General features: G+C 47.0%; 1 protein-coding gene and 1 long non-coding RNA gene across 4 annotated transcripts in view; both read right to left on the minus strand.

Moving 5' to 3' along the window:
- The window catches only part of CDK5RAP1 (CDK5RAP1 mitochondrial tRNA methylthiotransferase), a 36,852-nt gene extending 18,212 nt beyond the window's left edge, over nt 1–18,640 (minus strand). For 2 of the 3 annotated variants that reach the window (XR_013393053.1, XM_028735640.2), the window contains exon 1: nt 18,618–18,640. Coding sequence is in view for 1 of the 3 variants with exons in the window: in XM_028735640.2 (XP_028591473.2) it covers nt 18,618–18,625 (8 nt within the window). In the remaining 2 variants the exon portion in view is untranslated. Of the gene's footprint in view, nt 1–204; nt 410–18,617 lie in introns of those variants that run through there. The other variant, XM_028735641.2, reaches the window with a different exon arrangement.
- LOC144327873 (uncharacterized) overlaps nt 1–22,114 on the minus strand; it is a 98,861-nt gene that overhangs the window by 24,092 nt on the left and 52,655 nt on the right. The window lies entirely within an intron of this gene.

Below are 22,114 nucleotides of genomic sequence, written 5' to 3' on the forward strand. Positions count from 1 at the left end.
CAGGAGTGGACTGGAGCCTTGGTTGCTCGGGGTGACACTGTGCTTGCAAAGGGTCCGATCCGCCTCCCCCTGGGAAAAGCTCCAAAACTCTGCGCGTAAGCAGCCTGGCCCCAATGCCCCCCACTTGCCCCGAGCCCCCCCCCCCGCACCCCAGGGCGAAGTGACCCCCACAAGGTCCTCTCCCAAGGGGGCATCTGGGCTTACCTGGCAGAGGAAGGAAAGGGGCTCCAGGGGACCCGAGCTGCCAGGTGAGCGGCCACCCACCTGACTGTCAATCAATCAATCAATCAATCAATCAATCAATCAATCAATCAATCAATCAGCCAGCTGTCTCTCCGCCTCCGCATCCAGCCTGATCCGCCCTCCCTGCTCGCCCACGTGGCGCCTCCAGGGGACGCCGGCGCGCCGCGAAATCCTTCCCCTCGGCGTGGAAACGGCTTCCCGGAACGGAGGTTCCGCCCTGGAAACGTTCCCCCGCCCTCCCGATGCGCCTCTTCTCCGGCCAAGGCCACCCTGGGCGGCTCTGCTCGGGCGGCGCTCCGGCCCCGTCGGAGGCCCAGGGCGGCTTCCCTGCGGACCCGGCGACGCTTCTTTCCGGTTGCAAGAGGCTGCCGCGCCTGGGGCTGCTGGGCGGGCAGGCAGAAGTTCGTCGGGTGAAGCGTCCAAATCAGCAAAATGTGCATTTTATTTGTACTCCCACCCTCCGCAGTTTACAGATTTAAAATAAAAACATAGAGAAAAAGCAGTTGAAAAGCAATCACACATTGATGGGTATAGGCAGAGATATCGATATTTGTATGTGCTAACATTATTTGCATGATTTTAATAGAAAGTTCTTTTAAATTTTAATATTCTATTTAATAGAATAGTCTATTAAAATAAAATATGCTATTAAAACCACACAAATAATTGCAATAAAAATAGCAGGGCACCAGCCCTTTCATTAAAACCGTTTCCCCAAACCTGTTCTGTTATTATTATATAGAATCAGAATTGTACAGTTGAAAGGGACCTCTAGGGTCATCTAGTCCAACCCCCTGCAATGGAGGAATCAGAGGTGAAGAATCCATGACAGGTGACCACCCAATCTCTGCTTCAAAGCCTCCAAGGAAGGAGAAGTCCACCACCTCCTGAGGGAGTCCCTTCCACTTCTGTGTTTTTTTTTGTTTTTTTAAAATTTATTCAATTTTTTTAAAACATTTATCATCCAACACATATAATCCCATCCCCAACAATACAATAAACAGACAAAAAAGAAAAAACAAAGAAAAACATACAAAAAAGGAAAAAAATATAACATCAAAGTCAGATTCTTACTTTCCTCACTTTTGGACTTCCTCACATCTTTCGTTCCTGCTTTCCAAATTTATAAAATTCTAAACAGCAAATTATCACCTTGTTTCGATTTCTTATTTGTATTTTCCCCATATTATGTCTCCAAATTTAAGTTTATTTTCCAAAATCTTGAATACTTAGACAGGCATAATATTAACCAAAAGATTAATTTTTTCTCAAATTTCACCTATTCTCAAACTCTTATCAACTAACTTACTGATGCCACATTTATTCTTACTCTTACATCGTCTTAACATTCATACAATTTACAATGTTTTTGTAGGTAGTCCTTGAATTTCTTCCAATCCTCTTCCACTTCTTCTTCTCCCAGGTCGCGGATTCTGCCAGTCATTTCTGCTAGTTCCATATAGTCTATCAGTTGCATCTGCCATTCTTCCAGCGTGGGCAAGTCTTGAGTTTTCCAGTGCTTAGCTATCAGTATCCTTGCTGCTGTTGTTGCATACATAAAAAATGTACAATCCTTCTTTAACACCCTCTGGCCGACAATGCCCAAAAGCAAGGCCTCTGGTTTCTTAGGGAAGGTATACTTAAATACCTTTTTCAGCTCATTATATATCATTTCCCAGAAAGCCTTAACCTTAGGGCAAGTCCACCAGAGGTGAAAGAACGTTCCTTCAGTTTTTTTGCATTTCCAACATTTGTTATCAGGCAAATGGTATATTTTTGCAAGCTTGACTGGGGTCATGTACCACCTGTATATCATTTTCATAATGTTTTCTTTTAGGGCATTGCATACCGTGAACTTCACACCGGTGGTCCATAACCTTTCCCAGTCAGCAAACATAATGTTATACCCAATGTCCTGTGCCCATTTTATCAGAGTCCCTTCCACTTCTGAACAGCTCTTTCTGCCAGAAACCCCCTCCTGATGTTTAGTTAGAATCTCCTTTCTTGTAACATGAAGCCATTGATTCTAATCCTATCCTCCAGAGCAGGAGAGAACGAGCTCAATCCCCCATTGCAGGGGGTTGGACTAGATGACCCTGGAGATCCCTTCCAACTCTACTGATTCTCTGATTCTCTGCTTAGGCTGCAGCCCTAACCCTGCTTACCAGAAGCCAAGTTACAGGGAACCAGGCAGAGGGCCTTCTCGGTGGTGGCGCCCGCCCTGTGGAACGCCCTCCCAGCAGATGTCAAAGAGAAAAACTACTACCAGACTTTTAGAAGACATCAGAAGGCAGACCTGTTTAGGGAAGCTTTTAATGTTTGGTGCAGTAAAGGGAGATGGGAAAGGTTTCTCTCAATATTTTCTGTGCCTTGTACTTTGTACCTAAGAAGAGTTGTTCACCATATTATCTGCACCTAAGTAAATTCCTAAGTAAATCTCTGAGTTAATCCTACTTCTGCAATTGTGGTTAAACAGTTAGCAAAGACAGCAGTTGCTTGCTATATCTAATCAGACAGGTCAGGAGGTTGTTTCCTGCCTAGCCAGCTAGCAAGAAACCGCTGCTGTTAGCAATAACTAACCAGACCTGCTAAATTTGGCTGGCAGGTCAAAAGTCCATTTCCTACCCTGTTAGCTTGCAAGGACATTATAGCTGTTGTCTGCAGATTTAACCAGGCCTGCTAAAGAGGTCCCTTTTCCTGCCTTATGCTTACTAATGCAAAGATGAGAAAAGACACGTGTACGAAGAAGAAGGGAGGGAGTGCTTAGCTAGCAGAAAGACAGGAATGTTTAGTAAGCAATAAAATGTGTTTAGCAAGCAATATAGATGTGCCATGTAAGGGAATAATTTGAGAAGGTATGGGAGGAGGGAGAGTGTTCAGAAAAGTATAAGAAAGTCTGTAGATGCGTATTTCTTTACAGCCAGTGTATTTTCAGGAGCTATCCAGCTGGTTGTCTCTGTATACAGAATGTCTCTGTGCACAGATTTCAATAAACTCTTTTTCTCCAAAGAAGATTTTGCTTTCCTGGTACTTTTGTTCCCTCCAAGGTCCGGGGATGGCGTGGCTGATGGATCCCTAGGTAAATAAGGCTTCAGCATTACTGTATTTTAATATTTGGTTGGAAGCCGCCCAGAGTGGCTGGCGAAGCCCAGCCAGATGGGCGGGGTATAAATAATAAATTATTATTATTATTATGAATTAAAACTTACTTCTGAGTAGACATGGATAGAATTGCGCTGTCAGTGTGATCATGAACGATGATGCAGTCTTCCAGATTACACAGAATTCTTCAGCGTGCAGATCAGAAAAATAACTACCCCTCCCTCACGGAAAAGGTTGGCTGTAAATGCAGTTGCTTTAAATTTGGGGGGGGTGAGGAACTGGTATATCTCCGGATGTTGTTGGACTACAACTCCCATCATCCTGGACCATTTATCGTGCTGGATAGGTCTGATGGTTTGAGAGGGTCTGAGGGATTGAGACCTATTGACGACCCTCACCTGGTTTATCTGGCCAGTCGAAACCGTTCCCGGGATGTGGCTGCTGTTGCATGCCGACAGCTTGTAGGAGGTTCAAGTGCAAGATGAAATTAACATTTGTTTAAAAACCTGAAGCATTGGAGATTGTAGGAAAAGACCTGCCAAGAAAGTTTAAGAATATTTTCATGTATGCGACAACGGCGGCAAGAGGCTTAATAGCACAAGGATGGAAGAATGAAGAAGTCCCGACTAAAAAACTGTGGCAGGAAGAACTGATGGACTACATGGAATTGGTGAAACTGACACACAAACTGCGTGAGTAGGAGAACTGTGACTTTAAAGAAGAATGGGAACCTTTTATGAAGTACTTAAAGAAACAACAAAATGAACTGGACTCCTTGGCAGGTTTTGAATAAACATGCACATATTTATTACAGTGGTGCCTCGCAAGACGAAAATAATCCGTTCCGCGAGTCTCTTCGTCTAGCGGTTTTTTCGTCTTGCGAAGCAACCCTATTAGCGGATTAGCGCTATTAGCGGCTTAGCGGCTTAGCGGCTATTAAAGGCTTAGCGGCTTAGTGGCTAAAAGGCTATTAACGGCTTAGCGGCTTAGAAAAGGGGGGGGGAGCGGAAAAAAATCGCAAGACTCGCAAGACGTTTCCATCTTGCGAAGCAAGCCCATAGGGAAAATCGTCTTGCGAAGCAACTCAAAAAACGGAAAACCCTTTCGTCTAGCGGGTTTTTCATCTTGCGAGGCATTCGTCTTGCGGGGCACCACTGTATTAACAAGATATAGATAGATAAATTAAGGCTCTTTACAATTTTATAATATGCAGAGAATTACAGGTATTGAAAAACCAGAGAGAGGAGCTGAGGGAAGTCGGGGGGGGGGGTCTTTCCCGGGAGGGGGGAGGGGAAAAATAGGGGGGAACTAAGGACTCAGGTGGCGCTGTGGGTAAAAGCCTCAGCGCCTAGGACTTGCCGATCGCATTGTCGGCGGTTTGAATCCCCGCGACGGGGTGAGCTCCCGTCTTTCGGTCCCAGCTCCTGCCCACCTAGCAGTTCGAAAGCACGTCAAAGTGCAAGTAGATAAATAGGTACCACTTTATAGCGGGAAGGTAAACGGCGTTTCCGTGTGCTGCGCTGGCTCACCAGAGCAGCGATGTCACGCTGGCCACGTGACCCGGAAGTGTCTCCGGACAGCGCTGGCCCCCGGCCTCTTGAGTGAGATGGGCGCACAACCCCAGAGTCGGACACGACTGGCCCGTACGGGCAGGGGTACCTTTACCTTTAAGGATGATATGTCTTTTGATGAAATGCTATGTTGAAATCTCTAATAAAAACTGTACCCCAAAAAAAGTGTGAGATGAGTGCGGGGGGCGGGGCGCAAAGGAGGACAAACGACCCCAGAAGGAGCAGGATGTGTCCCCACCAGAGGGACCACCCTTTCCCCTAGCACCCCACACACCCCGTTGTGAGATAGGGGGCCGATAAACCAGCCACACACCCGCACTGAACGACGGTGCGCTCAAGGTCACCCATCACATCGCACCGATGCATCGCCAAGCATTCTGCAGTTCAGACATTTGCGCAAACAGCATTCTTTGTTTGCGCTGAGCTTTCTGCCTTGTCCGTTTTTGAAAGGGGGCCGATCGCATCAGACCCGCTGGAAAGAGATTGCTCTCCATCATTGCAGATGGCTCCATTATTCCCCAGGAGGTTGCCAGCTGTTTATGGCTACTTTTCTGGGAAGGATATTTCTGAAGCAGAATAAATATAAATAGCAGCCCCATCCTGATGGCTGGGGGCTCCAGCAATGGACGGGCACTTGCCATTGATTTGAAAGCACCCTTTGTTGTGCGTGAAACATCTATCTGAGAGGCGTTGGGCAACGTTTATCTTGCCACACTTCATAAGGGCGCTGTGATTGCCACCTGCAATTGTTGGCTGAGGCAGCCAAGGGAATAAAAGGATAAACATGCCTCACGCTCCCTGTGGGGCTTGCTGGATGGTCAGGGAGATCATAGAATTTTAGAGCTGGAAGGGGTCTCCAAGGGCCATCTAGTCCAACCCCCTGCAATGCAGTGAAATAAAAAAAATTAAGGTCATATATATATATATATATATATATATAATAAATGTTCATAAATGTACCAAGTAAACACATAAATATATAAACCACATGTCTGAAGCAGCACAGGAAAACAGCCATGAAGCCATTTTGGCTTCCAAACTGACCAAATGTTTTCTCTGCAAGGTCAAGGAAAATGGAAAAGCCTCCCCCTTGTCTTTTCCTTCACAAATCCTGTCTTAAGGGTATGTCTGTGTTTGAATAGGGTGTGAGCCTGTGACCTGGCTCAGGAACTAAGTATTTATCATTACAAAAGACTGGCCAGGCTCCCCAGGGTATCCAATCAAGTGAGCATTAACAGGAACCTGCCAGACAGGAGGTAAACAATGCACTCAGATTTCTGCTGTAGACTGCCCTTTCTGTGATGTAGGGATGATGTATCTGGGGGGTGGTCTTGGACTCCAAGGTGGGCAATTTAAAATGTCTATATAAGGGTGGGCACGCCTTTGTTCTGGGTCCTCCTTCTCTTGCGTGTGAAGGGGCACCCCATTGCAACTGTTCAATAAAGATCAGGTTTACTAGCTGCTTTGCTTCTCAATATTCTCTGGTTGGCCTCTGTTCTTTTCTCCAACCGATGGAGAGCCTGCAAAGGACTCTATAAGGGTTCTTGTGTCCCTCATAAGGGAATAAGGGCAGATTTTCGCAGGCTGCCCCTTGATATATCGCCCAGGCGTAGCCCCTAAAAGGTTTGGGACCCATAGGCCGTTGTCCACCCTGTCTGTTTGGTGATCTGGCCTTGATTCTGAAGGACAGCTGTGTCTCAGTCCACGTACTGTTTCAGAAAGTGCAAATGTGGTCTGAATTTCTCCAGCGCCCGTCTCTGTGGTTTTGATGCCTTGGGTTTTACAGTGAATTATAATTGAGGTTTTGGAAGAAGCCTGCTGTGTGAGCCCTGCTTCTCACACATGGCACAAGCTCCCCGTTCCCAGCCTCTGCATCAATATTAGCTGCACATCAGAGGGTGGCGCGCATCCGCCAGCAGCAGTGATTGTGCACACAGAATTGTCTGTGCGAGCCCAGATGTCCCTGTGTTTACGTACAAAGTGTGTGGGTGGGTGTTTGTGTCTCTGCAAAGCCCCCCACCCAGGGATTCCCACGCTAGCTCGCTCTCAGCTCTGGGAGAGCTTCCAAAATCTCCCTGGGTTTGCACCACGGATTTCAATCATAAATGGTTATTTAACAGTTTGTCGACAGCTCTGAAAAGGCTTGGCTTCCATGGATGGCAATGGCAACTGCAGACAGGACTCTGGGAGTGCAGCCACCTCTTGGAGGAAGGAGGAGGAATCATAGGGTCATAGAGCTGGAAGGGGTCCCGAGGGTCATCTAGTCCAACCCCCTGCAATGGAGGAGGTGAGAGAAAAAGCAACAGAAATAAGGTGAAAGCAGAAATGGGGGCGAGGGGTGATCCCAAGAGCACCTGGGCCATATTGCACCGAACTCTTGGAGCTGTAAAAGGGATTTACTGAGAACCAGTGTGGTATAGAAGTTAGAGTGCTGGACTGGCACCTGGGAGAGACCAGGGTTCAAATTCCACTTGGACATGAATCATAGAATCGTAGAATTATATGCAGAGTTGGAAGGGACCCTGAGGGTCATTTAGACCAACCCGCTGAAGCTCCCCGGGTGCCCTCGCCTCACAGCATAACCTACATCACAGGGTTGTTGTAGGGATTAAATGAGAGGGGAGGGAGAACCATTTATGCCACCTTTTGCTTTGGGGGTGGGGGATGAAAGATGGGATACCAGTGCAAGAAATATATAATAATTAAATTGCAATAAGTTTTGAAAGACTGCTTTTAGATGCATTGGACACCAAACAGCTATAGAGTCTGTTTTGTGTTAGTTGAATAGGATCCAAAAGGCAGCAGTCTGATTGGTCCTAGAACAATAGGACCCAGAATGCAGCAGTCTGATTGGTCCACAGGAGCCACCCAATCCAACTCCAGGTAGAAGCAGTGGCGTAGCGTGGGGGGTGCAGGAGGGGCCGGCCGCACCAGGCACAACATCTGGGGTTAGGGCAAATCCACAGGTTAGGGGGCGCAAATCCACGGGTTAGGGGGCGCAAATCCACGGGTTAGGGGGCGCAAATTACTTGCCTTGCCCCGGGTGCTGACAACCCACGCTACGCCACTGGGTAGAAGTGAATCCGCAACCTGATTGGCCTACAGGAGAATCCCGGAATTAGCCAATCACGTGGGGCCCATTGTGTAAATAATGTATATAAAGCAGACATTCTGGGGGAATTTCCATTCCTCCTCACTACTATGAGCTGAATAAAGAGCATGAAATCCACTCTTGACTCCCAGTATATTTCAGAGTCCCTTTCTATTTTTGGACTCTGGTTAAACAGAACCCCTGCTTCTCTCAGCCTGGGGCAAGCTGACCTGCGTGAAGGACGCTCTGCTGTTTTTTGTTCTGATGTCTCAGTATTAGCCCACTGGGATCACGGAGAATTTCCCCTCCTTCCCAGGGCCGCAGGGAGTTGGCGCCTAAGAGTGCATGAATGCGGTAGCAGCCAGATCATTTCATCAGGCAAGCATAAATGCTTGTGAGGGTGGAGCAGTCTGGTTGGCGCTACATGGAAGCCCTCCCTGCGAGTTTGTGAGAGCGACAAGGCTCCAATTAGCCGCGATCCCTGCATTGCAGAGGGCTGGACTAGATGACCCCTGCGGGTCCCTTCCAACTCTGCAATTCTATGATTAACTGCAGAGTCTGAACCCCAGAGAGAGCTGATTCTTTTCAGTACTGGCCCCGACTTGGTGGAACGCTTTGTCACAAGAGACCAGGGCCCTGCAGGACTTGACATCTTTCCGCAGGGACTACAAGACAGAGCCTTTGGTTTGGACTCAGTCTGACCCTTATGTTTCCCTCCCCTTACAGTTTTGATCTATGGGCTACTTTTTAAAATGAGGCTGCATTTTAAATTGCATTTTAACCTGTATTTTAAATTGGGTTTTCTCCCCCCTGTTATGTTTTTATTTTAATTTTACTGGTGTTAGCCGCCCTGAGCCCGGCTCTGGCCGGGGAGGGAGGGGTATAAATAAAATTTATTATTATTATTATCATTATTCTGCGACTCTTGCCTCTCTAATGCTCATCTTCAGAACACCCACCCCCACCTTGTTAGTCTCTGGTGAGCTAATGAGAAGCAGAAGACCGCTGGGGGGGGGGGGGGGACACATGCTTGTCAGGAATGTTCCCTGTTCCTTTTCCCCACAGATCATTTCCCTTCCAGACAACCCAGAGTTCCCAGAAGTTCTGACTCCCACCAGGACACGTGCTGCATCTTTGTCCCTCATCCAAACAGTGCCTCGGGGGCTCTTTCTCTCTCGCTGCCTGCTCAGTCCGCATCTGCCTTCCCACCTTCTTCCCAGTAAGCACCAGTGCCTGCCACAACTTCTCCCAGTCCAGGATGGATTTTCTCCTTCCGCCTCGTGGCCATGCAGCCTGCAGGCAGAGGAGGACGCTGCCTGTTTTATGTGTAACGTGTGCCTGAATCTGATTTTAGATTATTGCTCAGTTTATCTTTTGTGTTGCTACAGAAAATCCTGGGGTGCAGATTTGCTCCGCTGCCCATCTCGTTGGGGTGCAACTCGCCACGGGTCCCTTTGGTCAGCAGAAGAAAGGAGTCCCCAGCCAAGAAAAGAAGCAAATCAGCGGTCGGTAGACCTGATCTGTATTTGTTGCAACAAGGTTCACACACACAAAGAGTAAGAACCCCCCCCGCATGGGGTTGCACCTCCCTTTAAGCCCTCTCTTCCCTTTCCCATGATGCATTTCCAACAGCATCACATCACAAATATGTCACAAAGAGGGAGTGGTCCTCAGGAGGTCACCTGAGTCAACCACTGACCACTGTTAATGTAATAATAATAAATTTTATTTATACCCCGCCCTCCTCCGGCCAAAGCTGGGCTCAGGGTGGCTAATACCAATAAAATAAAATCTTAGTAAAAACATAATAGGGGGGAAAGAGAGGGAGAGAAAAAAAACCCCAGTTTAAAATACAGGTTAAAATGCAATTTAAAATCCAGCCTCATTTTAAAATAGCTGATAAACCCAGACCATAAGGGGAGGGAAGACATAAGGATCAGACCGAGTCCAAACCAAAGGCCAGGCGGAACAGCTCTGTCTTGCAGGTCCTGCGGAAAGATGCCAAGTCCCGAAGGGCCCTAGTCTCTTGTGTCAGAGCTTTCCACCAAGTCGGGGCCAGTGCTGAAAAGGCCCTGGCCCTAGTTGAGACCAATCTGACCACCTTGCGACTTGGGACCTCCAAAGTGCTGTCATTTGTGGACCTTAAGGTCCTCCGCGAGGCATACAGTCCCATAGGTATGAGGGTCCTAGGCTGCATAGGGCTTTAAAGGTCAAAACCATCACCTTAAACCTGACCCTGTACTCCACCGGGAGCCAGTGCAGTTGGTAAAGCACTGGATGAATGTGATCCTGCGGCAAGGACCCCCTAAGAAGCCTTGCCGCGGCATTCTGCACCCGCTGGAGTTTCTGGGTCAGCTTCAAGGGCAGCCCCGTGTGGGGCAAGTTACAATAATCAAGCCTGGAGGTGACCGTCACGTGGATCACTGTGGCCAGATCAGGGCGAGAAAGGTTATCAACCATGCTTCCTGTCACGTCCCAAGTACCTGCTTCTCAAAGAACAAAGAAAACTATAGTTTAAAGTGCTGTCTCTACCGACAATTTTACCATTTCATTCTCTTTGTAAACCACTCTGCAGTTTATTTTGCAATCAAGCGTTGCATAAATTAGACCATTTCAGGGGAGTGGGGGCTCTCAGTGGCTCCTGGCCAGGACGGTTCTGCCCTGTCTCCATGGTCAAGGCAGGGATGCTTCTGAATACCAGAAAACTGCAAGGGAGGGCTGCAGTGCTCAGATCCTACTTGCAGGGTCCTCTTTGTGGCACTGTGAGAACAGGATACTGGACTGGACGGGCCATTGGCCTCATTCGGGAGACTTATGTTCTGCCCCTTCTCTCTGCAGGGTTTTAAATATTCACTAGATGGGGGCCACCAGGTGGCGCGTTGGAAGATGGCCAACAATAACATCTCTCTGACCCATACGAGGTACTAAGGGGCTGCTATGGGAAGTATGCAGCCTTCCTAAGCCCCCCAGGATGCGGGGGGGCTCTGCCCTGCCAGCGGTGTTCACAATGCACCCCCTGATACGAGTGATGGGGGTGCCGAACACTTGGCACAGGCCCTCGGTGAAGTCAGATCTTCCTGACGCCGATTCCAATTAGCGCGTGCTGGTTGCTTCAGCTTGGAATTATAATGGGAAACATACGATTGGAAACGAAGCTGAAAGCACATACATCAAAGTAAAGCTTGACGATAAGACTGCTGATTAATGGATCTGTGCGGCCAGGAGTGACGGACGGATAAGTACCGTATTTTTTGCTCTATAAGACTCACTTTTTCCCTCCTAAAAAGTAAGGGGAAATGTGTGTGCGTCTTATGAAGCGAATGCAGGCTGCACAGCTATCCCAGAAGCCAGAACAGCAAGAGGGATTGCTGCTTTCACTGCGCAGCGATCCGTCTTGCTGTTCTGGCTTCTGAGATTCAGAATTTTTTCCTTCTTGTTTTCCTCCTCCAAAAACTAGGTGCGTCTTGTGGTCTGGTGCATCCTATAGAGCGAAAAATACGGTAAATCTTCTGAATTACCACAAGGACTGTATGTTTGGAACGAAGGGGGGGTGGAGGAAAAAACTCTTTTTTTTCTCTGCATGATGTGACATTAATAACCCTTCACCCCAGATAGAAACAAGATCGTTGCGTTTTTATGAACCACAGGCAGGATTTTAAGAACTATGTGGGATGGATTAAAACAGGAAAGAAGACTGGAGAATGGTGACAAAAGAGGAAAATTCTTATGACGCAGTTAAAATATGGCGTCTCGCTAAGACAGGCTTGTCGGAGGAAGAAGGACTGGGGGAGGAGAACCAGGACTGTTCGAATGAGAAGGAATGTTGGAATGCAAGTTTGACCTGACAGAGCCCCCAGACTCATTTGATCTGATTTATTTGAAAAATAAAGGACAGATCGGAGACTAATCTTGTGTATGGAAGCGTTGTACAGAGGCTGTCCCTGACCGATATGATTTTTGGAAGAGTACAAAAATCCACATAGAATGCCAGCTTTCAACCTGCTTGTGAAAATCATCAGAGATCGCAAAGAAAGGAATTTATGATAACAATAAGAAGAGAAAGGAAGTAATAAAGGACTATCCGGATCAAACTGGACAGAACTGTCTAATGAAAGCAGTAAGATAAGTCATGCTGTTTTGGACTCGAGCGGAGCTTGATGTATGGGTACCCCCAACAAAATTTAAAATTTGGCTGTATAATTTGGAATTAATGTGATATGATAATGTGATGTGATTGGCCTGTTAATAAAAATTATTTTTAAAAAAATCCACTAGATGGTGCCACACATTATGCTCAAACAGGGGTGTGTTTAAACACACCTTGTACAGGACTCCCTGCCTTGTTGCACCCTCAGAGAGAGAAGCCACTGCCAGAAGGTAACCAGGACTGCTAAGAGCTTGTCTGCTGCATGTCTTGGCAACCGGCTTTCCTTTAAACCCCCCCCCCCCAAAAAAAAAACTTGATTAATTTAAATTACACGCTTACACAAAGAATTTACAATCGCATACTACAAAAAGAAAATTAAAGAAGAAACAATTAAGAAAAAAGAAAATACAGAAAAAAGAAAGAAGAAAAAGCAAATTTACGTACATAAAAAACACACTTAATCTTCCTAATTAATACTTAAACACTTAAATAAAAAAGACTTCTGACAAAACGAGTCTTTCAATCATTCTCATTGTACTGTTTATACTGTCATTTTTCCCGCAGTTTTATAGTCTTTAATATTGTTCCCATCTACTCCACAAACGTTATTTGTTGTGTTTACAAGTATCACTCAAGTTCTCCTAATATGGTGTGATTGGAGATCTCCATTCTCCAAATATTTTCTGGTTCAATCCTCCTCTAACTCATCATCATCATAGCACTGTAGAGTTGGAAGGGACCCTGAGGATCATCTAGTCCAACCCCCTGCAATGCAGGAATATGCAGCTGGTCCATACAGGGATTGAACCTGCAACCTTGGTGTTATCAGCACCATGGTCTAACCAACTGAGCTATCCAGGCTCAATCAGTTTTGCTAGTTGCAAATATACTAACATGAGTATCTGGCTTTCCATGTGCTTTTCTTATGTTTGCACTTACTACCTTCCATCCGCATCCCTTCCCAGGTCGGCCCGGAGGAGACCCTGATATCTTGGAGGGAGTATCTGCCAGGAAGTGTAGGCGATGCGAGTTGCACCCCATGCAAGGCAGCTTCCCGTGTTCCTATTCAAATCCTCATATCCCCAGAAAACAATGTTTCAAATGCATATTTCAGTACATTTCAAAGCTGCCAAAAACATTGCCACAGCCTTTATAGAAGTGCAATCGAGACTGAAATATACTCAAGAGTGGATTTCATGCTCTTTATTCAGCTCATAGTGGTGAGGAGGAATGGAAGTTCCCCCAGAATGTCTGCTTTATATACCTTATTTACACAATGGGCCCCACGTGATTGGCTAATTCCGGGATTCTCCTGTAGGCCAATCAGGTTGTGGATTCACTTCCACCTGGAGCTGGATTGGGTGGCTCTTGTGGACCAATCATACTGCTGCATTCTGGACCCTATTGTTCTAGGACCAATCAGAGTGCTGCATTCTGGACCCTATTGTTCTAGGACCAATCAGACTGCTGCATTCTGAATCTTATTGTTCTAGGACCAGTCAGACTGCTGCATTCTGAATCCTATTGTTCTAGGACCAATCAGACTGCTGCATTCTGAATCCTATTGTTCTAGGACCAATCAGACTGCTGCATTCTGGACCCTATTGTTCTAGGACCAATCAGACTGCTGCATTCTGGACCCTATTGTTCTAGGACCAATCAGACTGCTGCATTCTGAACCTATTGTTCTAGGACCAATCAGACTGCTGCATTCTGAACCTATTGTTCTAGGACTAATCAGACTGCTGCATTCTGAATCCTATTGTTCTAGGACCAATCAGACTGCTGCATTCTGGACCCTATTGTTCTAGGACCAATCAGACTGCTGCATTCTGAATCCTATTGTTCTAGGACCAATCAGACTGCTGCATTCTGGACCCTATTGTTCTAGGACCAATCAGACTGCTGCATTCTGAATCCTATTGTTCTAGGACCAATCAGACTGCTGCATTCTGGACCCTATTGTTCTAGGACCAATCAGACTGCTGCCTTTTGTATCCTATTCAACTCAGTACATAACAAGGACGTTCCTCCAAAAGTTCTAAATTCAGATTATTTCGTAACTGCATTCTCAAAAAGGGAATCCCTGGAGGATCCTCACTTTCTTTCCGCGCTGTGTTAATAACTTCCAGAAGTGACTTGTCAGAAGACACAAAAATGTTTTCTTCACCCCCATTTCCACAATGACATAAAACTGCATTTGGCTGCCTAATGAGAGTTGTGCAAATTGAAATGAATGAGGAAGGAGACGGTTTCTGGAAAGTCAGGATAGCTGTTGCAGCTGCCCAGATTAGGAGGGGGGAGCATATAGGATGACCTCCTTTCTCCCCAGAAGTGATGGATTGTCCTGTGCTTGATTTAGGTTTCCTCCTTATGTGAAACTGCCAGGCATAGATTTGCTTCCTCCTGAGGAGATGTGATGTCAAAGGCAGAGCATAATAATTGTGGCTGTGGGGGCAGTGGGGGTCCCATCACCCAAATGGCTTTCCTAAATGGCTGCTTCCTCCTCTTTCAAAGCCTTCACATTAGTGACCAATTACCTGTGACTTGTAAATGGATTTGTTCCTTGCTGGGATAATATGGAGGAACATAATTCAAGAAGGCAGAAATGGATCCAAATAGAGGACACACCAGCCAGTCCCTCAGTTTTATTGCACATAGCCAAAGGCTGCCGCAATGTACACAGAACCATCCAGCAATTAAAAGAAAATATACTGGATTGATACAAAAAACTTAAAACATTTATATTATCAAGACATTACCTACTCTAAACAGAGCTATAAAAGTTAAGACATTAAACAATAAAATGTATAAGCTAAAATTATCACATGGCCACTAATATATTAAAAAATAATGTTAATTAATACAATGTGCAATTATATTCAGAGTTTGATGATAAAGATAGAATATAGCTTGATGTAATGTAATGGTAAAGGGAAGAAAAAGAAGAGTTTGGATTTGATATCCCGCTTTATCACGACCCGAAGGAGTCTCAAAGCAGCTAACATTCTCCTTTCCCTTCCTCCCCCACAACAAACACTCTGTGAGGTGAGTGGGGCTGAGAGACTTCAGAGAAGTGTGACTGGCCCAAGTTCACCCAGCAGCTGCATGTGGAGGAGCGGGGAAGCGAACCCGGTTCCCCAGATTACGAGACTACTGCTCTTAACCACTACTCCACACTGGGACCCCTGACCATTAGGTCCAGTCGTGGCCGACTCTGGGGTTGCAGCGCTCATCTCGCTTTATTGGCTGAGGGAGCCGGAGTACAGCTGTAGCCAGCATGACTAAGCCGCTTCTGGCGAACCAGAGCAGCTCGCCGAAACGCCGTTTACCTTCCCGCCGGAGTGGTACCTATTTATCTACTTGCACTTTTGACGTGCTTTCGAACTGCTAGGTGGGCAGGAGCAGGGACCGAGCAACGGGAGCTCACCCCATCATGGGGATTCGAACCGCTGACCTTCTGATTGGCAAGCCCTAGGCTCTGTGGTTTAATCCACAGCGCCACCCGCTTGCCACTTTGGCTATATAATTTGCTCTAATTTTCCTAGCAGCAGTTGCAAAGAGTGCTAGATGCCAGGTCACATACTTATCTGTGTCTGCGAGGAGATAAAAAATCATGTCAGAGGAGTTCTGGCCAGAGAGTTTGCAGAGTAGCTTTTCCTTAGCATTAAGTAACCACAATTCACCCCCCTCCCTCCCTCTGGGATTAGGGACTGTGGATTGTAGGCCAAAGGATGTTGCTCAAATCTCTCCCAAAAAGAATCGTGGAGTCCTAGAGTTGGAAGTGTGGGATGTAAACACAGGAGCAGTCAATGACAACATTCCTAGAGTGTACATGCTAGAACATGGGGGGGATGTCTGTCCAGCAAGCAGGTAAACTTCCTGGGGACAGACTTCCTCCGCATGTGACCAGAGGTGGGTGTGGCCTCACCTGTGCAGGTAATGACAAAAGCACAGGGCAGGCAGACCCTCTCTCTCTCTGCCATTTTCCTTCGATGAAGCAACATCTAAGGATGCTCTCTTGGCTCCCAGCCAAGAGAGGAGATAAGGACTATTTTGCTACAAGATAGATTCTAAATGTATGTAACCTTTTTAAGCTGTGCCTTCTGGGATCACATTGTGAACAGAATGTGAGTAAACTCTTTTATACTTTTATGAAGACTGTGTCGTGTCTTGTATTTTAAGAGGGAACTAAAGGGGAAATTACCAGGGTAATTATTATAGAGGTTCTAGCGAACCTGTGCACACGTTACCGTTGCGTACTTAAAGGGGGAATGTTTATAAACTCTGCTGATATTTTGGAAACTTGTTAGCACAAGTTGGATAAGGATATAATTAGTCAATATATCCTCTCCTGCACCCCAGAACATTCCCACAGGAAGGGGCTTCAATGGGGGTCCAGCCCCCTGCTATGCATGACCCACAGCTATATAAAGAAGTGTGCCTGTGCAAGGAAGTCTGCAGACAGACAATGGCTTTGTTTTCAGAGAGATTTCAGAGGGATTTGCACAGCTTGGGTTGTGCCCACCCCACACTTCACCTCTCAGAAACAGGCTTTTACTATCTGGAGGCATTTTTCTTTCTGCTTCTCAGCTGGGGCAGCAGAGACAAGTGGACCACAGATCTTCCCTTCCATGGAGAGGAGGGCCTTTCTGCAGTTCACCTCAGCACACCGTCCTCCACCCCAGGCAACCTTCAGCATTCTAATGAAATAAAACATTTTGAAATGGTAGACTGCCTTGAGTGACGTGGCAGAAGGGCGGCTACACACGTAGTAATAATAATAATAATAATAATAATAATAATAATAATAATAATCTATTATTTATACGCCACCCATCTGGCTGGGTTTCCCCAGCCACTCTGGGCAGCTTCCAACAAACTATTAAAATACAATAGTCTATTAAACATTAAACGCTTCCCTAAACAGGGCTGCCTTCAGATGTCTTCTAAAAGTCTGGCAGTTGTTGTTCTCTTTGACATCTGGTGGGAGGGCGTTCCACAGGGCGGTTGCCAATACCGAGAAGGCCCTCTGTCTGGTTCCCTGTAACCTCGCAATGAGGGAACCACCAGAAGGCCCTCGGCGCTGGACCTCAGGGTCCGGGCAGAACGATGGGAGTGGAGACGCTCCTTCAGATATACTGGGCCGAGACCGTTTAGGGCTTTAAAGGTCAGCACCAACACTTTGAATTGTGCTCGGAAATGTACTGGAAGCCAATGTAGATCTTTCAATACCCATTGAAAATGTATTTTTACACACTTGCCCCATCTTCAAGCCGTGAGAGACTCCAGAGGTTCCAGGCAGTTACCCAGGTTCTGTTTCCTTCAGATGAAGAGCAGTGCAGACTGTAGTGTATATATACACATATATTCTTATTAGATACTTTTTTCCATTTCAGATCCCGACCATTCTGAGTACAGTTGGCTCACAGCACCAACACCCCAGCAAATCTTGCTTCTCGGTTAATCGCAGCTTTGGATCCAGTACAGAGCAAGCTGGCCTCTGTGTCTCCAGCTTCCAGCTCAGCTCCAACAAAGTTCTCTGGCTCTTGTTCTCTTACCTAGCAGCCAGGAGAGGGTGGGTGGGTGGGTGGAGTAAGCCCCCCCATTAGCCTGCAGGGCCCAATCCCTTAGCTGTAGCTCTTGCAACCTGGCTCATTACAGTGGTACCTCGGGTTACATACGCTTCAGGTTACATACACTTCAGGTTACAGACCCTGCTAACCCAGAAATAGTGCTTCAGGTTAAGAACTTTGCTTCAGGCTGAGAACAGAAATCATGCTCCGGGGGCCCAGCGGCAGCAGGAGGCCCCATTAGCTAAAGTGGTGCTTCAGGTTAAGAACAGTTTCAGGTTAAGTACAGACGTCCGGAATGAATTAAGTACTTAACCCGAGGTACCACTGTATTTTGGGATGCTGATGAGGACACTTAAGTGGGCAGCTAAGGGTTAAACCACAGAACCTAGGGCTTGCCGATCAGAAGGTCTGCGGTTCAAATTCCCGCGAGCAGTTCGAAAGCATGTCAAAGTGCAAGAAGATAAATAGGTACCGCTCCGTCGGGAAGGTAAACGGCGTTTCCATGTGCTGCTCTGGTTCGCCAGAAGCGGCTTAGTCCTGCTGGCCACATTACCCAGAAGCTGTACGCCGGCTCCCTCGGCCAGTAAAGTGAGATGAGCACCGCAACCCCAGAGTCGGCCACGACTGGACTTAACGGTCAGGGGTCCCTTTACCTTTAAGGTCTTACAAGAAAACAACAACACCCTTATCTGTCCAGTTCAGCAAATTCCTGTTGGATCTCCCCCTCCCTGTGTGCAGGACCCCAAGAATTGGAAGAGACTTGGGGCATCATCTGGATTGAACCCCCCACACTTGGAAAAATATGCGCACACAAACACACCTCAGTGGCATCTGCCAAGGTGAACAGGACCAGACTGGAACTTATCGCCATCACTGCACCAATTTACCTTCTCATTCCATCTTCCTGGGTGGAATAGCACCCCTCCTGCAGATGTTGCGAAGGGACCTATCCCTGTCTCGTGTTGACCTTGCTTCTTGGGGCAGAGCCATCTCTATTGACAGAAGCGGGGCTTTGCCAAAAGCGTCCAGGAGCAGCTTTTCTTCTGCTTCCAAAAACTGCCTGGAAAGTGGAAGGAATGAGAAGACGGATCATCTTTTTAAGAAGCATTTGTTTCTTCTTCGGGGGAAGAGGCCGGAAGTTGGGGGGAGAGCAGGATCACAGCTTTCCTTGCTCCATCCAGCAAGCCTCCAGAGAGCCCCTGTCCACCCCAAAGCCCTGGCCTGGGCTGCGTGGGAAGAGAACAAACGGATCCATTGCTCAAGAGCTGAGCCGCCGTTGTTTATAGCAGAAGGGTCAGCCATGACACGGGAGACGTCTCCTCTGAGCCATAAATCGCAAATGTGATCTGGGTGGGTGGGAATCATTCTCTGTTTGCAATCCCTGATTTAAAACAAATAATCCACTGAAAACTCTTGCAAAATGCGCATTTTGCACACCTCCCATGTCGTCCACAAGTTCTCTGCATTGCAGTAGGAGGGGCACCTTCTTGCCATCGCTCCCGAAGGTTTTTAATTTGCGGGGTTTTCAATTTTGGTTCCTCTGTTGTTGTTGTTTTATTGTTTTGGGGTTGGTTAAATGTTTAGTTGGGGCTGGCAGTTTATAAAATTTGGTTATAACTGTAAACTGGTTGTTGTGGCTTTCTATTGATTTATTGCTTTATTTATAGTCTGCATAAAATAGTCTGTTCTTTAATGTTTGCTGTTTTATTACGTTTTTAACACTATAAGCCGCCCAGAGTAGCTGGGGAAACCCAGCCAGATGGGAGGGATATAAATAATAAAATTATTATTATTATTATTATTATGGAACAATCACTCCCCACACATCATCATCATCATCATCATCATCATAATTTTATTTGCACCCCACCCATCTGACTGGGTTGCCCCAGCTACATAGCTAAGGAGACAGATTATTTTCCCTATGCAACATTGATATTCTCTAGCTGAACTTCTCTTCGGTTTGCTCTGCAAAAATATGACGGACTGTTGGAGGCTAGGCGTTCGGTGGATGAGAATCTGTGTGAATCCCCCATAAAATAACCCACCCACCCCTCCACCCCTCCAATTTTGCAGAATTGGCAAAATTGACACACAAACTACGGGACAAGGATAACTTTGACTTTAAAGATGAATGGGAACGCTTTACAAAGTATTTAAAGAAGCAACAAAACAAACTGGACTCCTTGGCAGGTTTTGAATAAACACTCACAAACATTTTAGTTAGATAAATTAAGGATCTACACAATTTTATAACATGTAGAGAATAACATTTGTTGATAAACCAGAGAGAGGAGCCGAGGGAAGTCAGAATTGGATAAATTAACAGGAAGGATTCGAAACCTGCGGGACCAGAGATTCTTAGAAGACTGGAGTAAATATTTGAACTATTTGAAAAGCAATTGTAATGAACAGATCACGCTAGTAGGATTGCAAGAAGTTTTGTAAGGATGATTAATTGAAATATTTCAAGGAAGACTATGAGGAGAACCATTAGTTAATGATAATTAAGAGTAAGAGAAATTAAGAAATGCAGAATAAGTGATAAAGAACGGAAAATCATCAGAGGTGTTGATGGAAGTCTAAAAAATATTGTATAAGATGAGAAGTTATGTTGTATGACTGTTGGAGATGATATGTTAAAAAAACTAATAAAAATGTATGTATATATATATATATATATATATATAAAGGAAGACACAGCAGGCCAAGTGGAGGCCAAGGATGGTTGGGGAGGAGGTCAGCAGCACCTGCCTTGCTTCTGTTTTCCCAGCTGCAGCTTGGGGCTCTCCTCCCCCCAAGGCCAGCCTGACCCCAGAGGGATGCCTGGGATGGCGTCCATGTGTCTGAAGGAGGAGCAAGCGTCAGCAGGCAGCTGGAACACAGAGAACAGGAAGCCCAAGCTGGACGGAGGGGGGAATATGCCCATATGAAGGCAGAGAGTACAGAAGGGCAAGGAGAAGACCATCCTTTGCAGATCAGCCCTCATCCAGACTTGCTGCTGGACCACAGTGTCAGGAGTGCGTGCAGGAGCCAGGCCCTGTGACCAATAGGACTCTGCAGGACTGGGGCCTTCCTAAGTGTGTTCTGGAGAGGCCGATTGGTAACTCACAGCACCTGGTGGCAAGAGCCGGGAAGGGATATAAGGCCAGCATTTCCCTTCAGCCCTTTGCCACAGCAACACGTTCCCTGCCTTGCTGCGTTTGGCTTCTTGCTTCCTGATCCTTGAACCTCGGCTTCTTGACTCCCTGCTTCTTGATCCTCGGACCCCTGACTTCTTGACTCCCTGCTTCTTGATCCTTGGACCCTTGGCTTCCTGACTCCCAGCTCTCTGACCCTCGGACTCTTGGCTTCCTGACTCCTGGCCTCTGGACCCCCGTTCCTGCTCCCACCCCGCCATCTTGCCCCCGGTCCCAACGTCCCCAGCTGGGACTTTGATCGCCCGTGAACTGGACCGTGACACACAGAGACAGAATCAGGGAGTTGGAAGGGACCCAGGGGTCATCTAGTCCAACCCCCTGCACTTGAGGCATGAGAATGATTAAGAACGTAAGAAGAGCTTGCTGGATCGGGCCAATGGCCCATTTAGTCCAGCACCCTGTCCTCACAGTCATGGGAAGCCCACAAGCAGGATTCGAACACAAGACCCCTCTCGCCTCCTGCGGTTTCCATCAACTGGGATTCAGAAGCCACCAATAGCCCTCTCTTCCATGAATTTTCCTAATCCTCTTTCAAAACCATTTGGGTTGGTGTCCATTGCTGCCTCTTATAGGAGGAGTTCCATAGATTAGTTATGCCATGTCTTCAGTGTCCTCTGGAAGTTGCACAATGAAGGCACAAGATAAAGAGCCTCTCCCCCTGGGCCACCACCCCTGAGCCTCTGGAGGTGGAGGAACAACCAAGAGGGCCCCTTCTGCCCATCTCAGCACCCAAGAGGGTCTATAGCAGGGATGTCCTACTGGTTGATCGTGGTGTGTCCCCAGTCAATCCTGACCGATGGTGTGTGCTGGGCCCGGGGGTAACCTGAGCAACACAGTCCAGGTCTGGTCCCGAATCCAAGGATTCCGTGAGGAGTCAGTCCGACAGGGCCAAGGCAGGAAACCAGCCTAGATCAGGCACAGGATCTCAGGCAGGTTCTAGCAAACAGCAATGTTGTTTCCACAACCTGGGGCGGGGTCAGACAGCCTTTTATCTCTGTCGGGGTAACAGCTGGTCCTGATCCCCCGGCGACTCACCTCCCTGTTTCGCCCGAAGACAAGCACTCCTCCTGCGAGTACTCAGGTCTCTCCTTCTCTCAGACCTGAGTCTCTGCAGCTCGGGAGACGTCAATGGGTTACTAGACCCAGAGGCCGCCTCAGCCTCCCCCAACCCAACCAGGAGTGGA

The sequence above is a fragment of the Podarcis muralis genome, chromosome 5, assembly GCF_964188315.1.
Source record: "Podarcis muralis chromosome 5, rPodMur119.hap1.1, whole genome shotgun sequence".
Classification (NCBI taxonomy): domain Eukaryota; kingdom Metazoa; phylum Chordata; class Lepidosauria; order Squamata; family Lacertidae; genus Podarcis; species Podarcis muralis.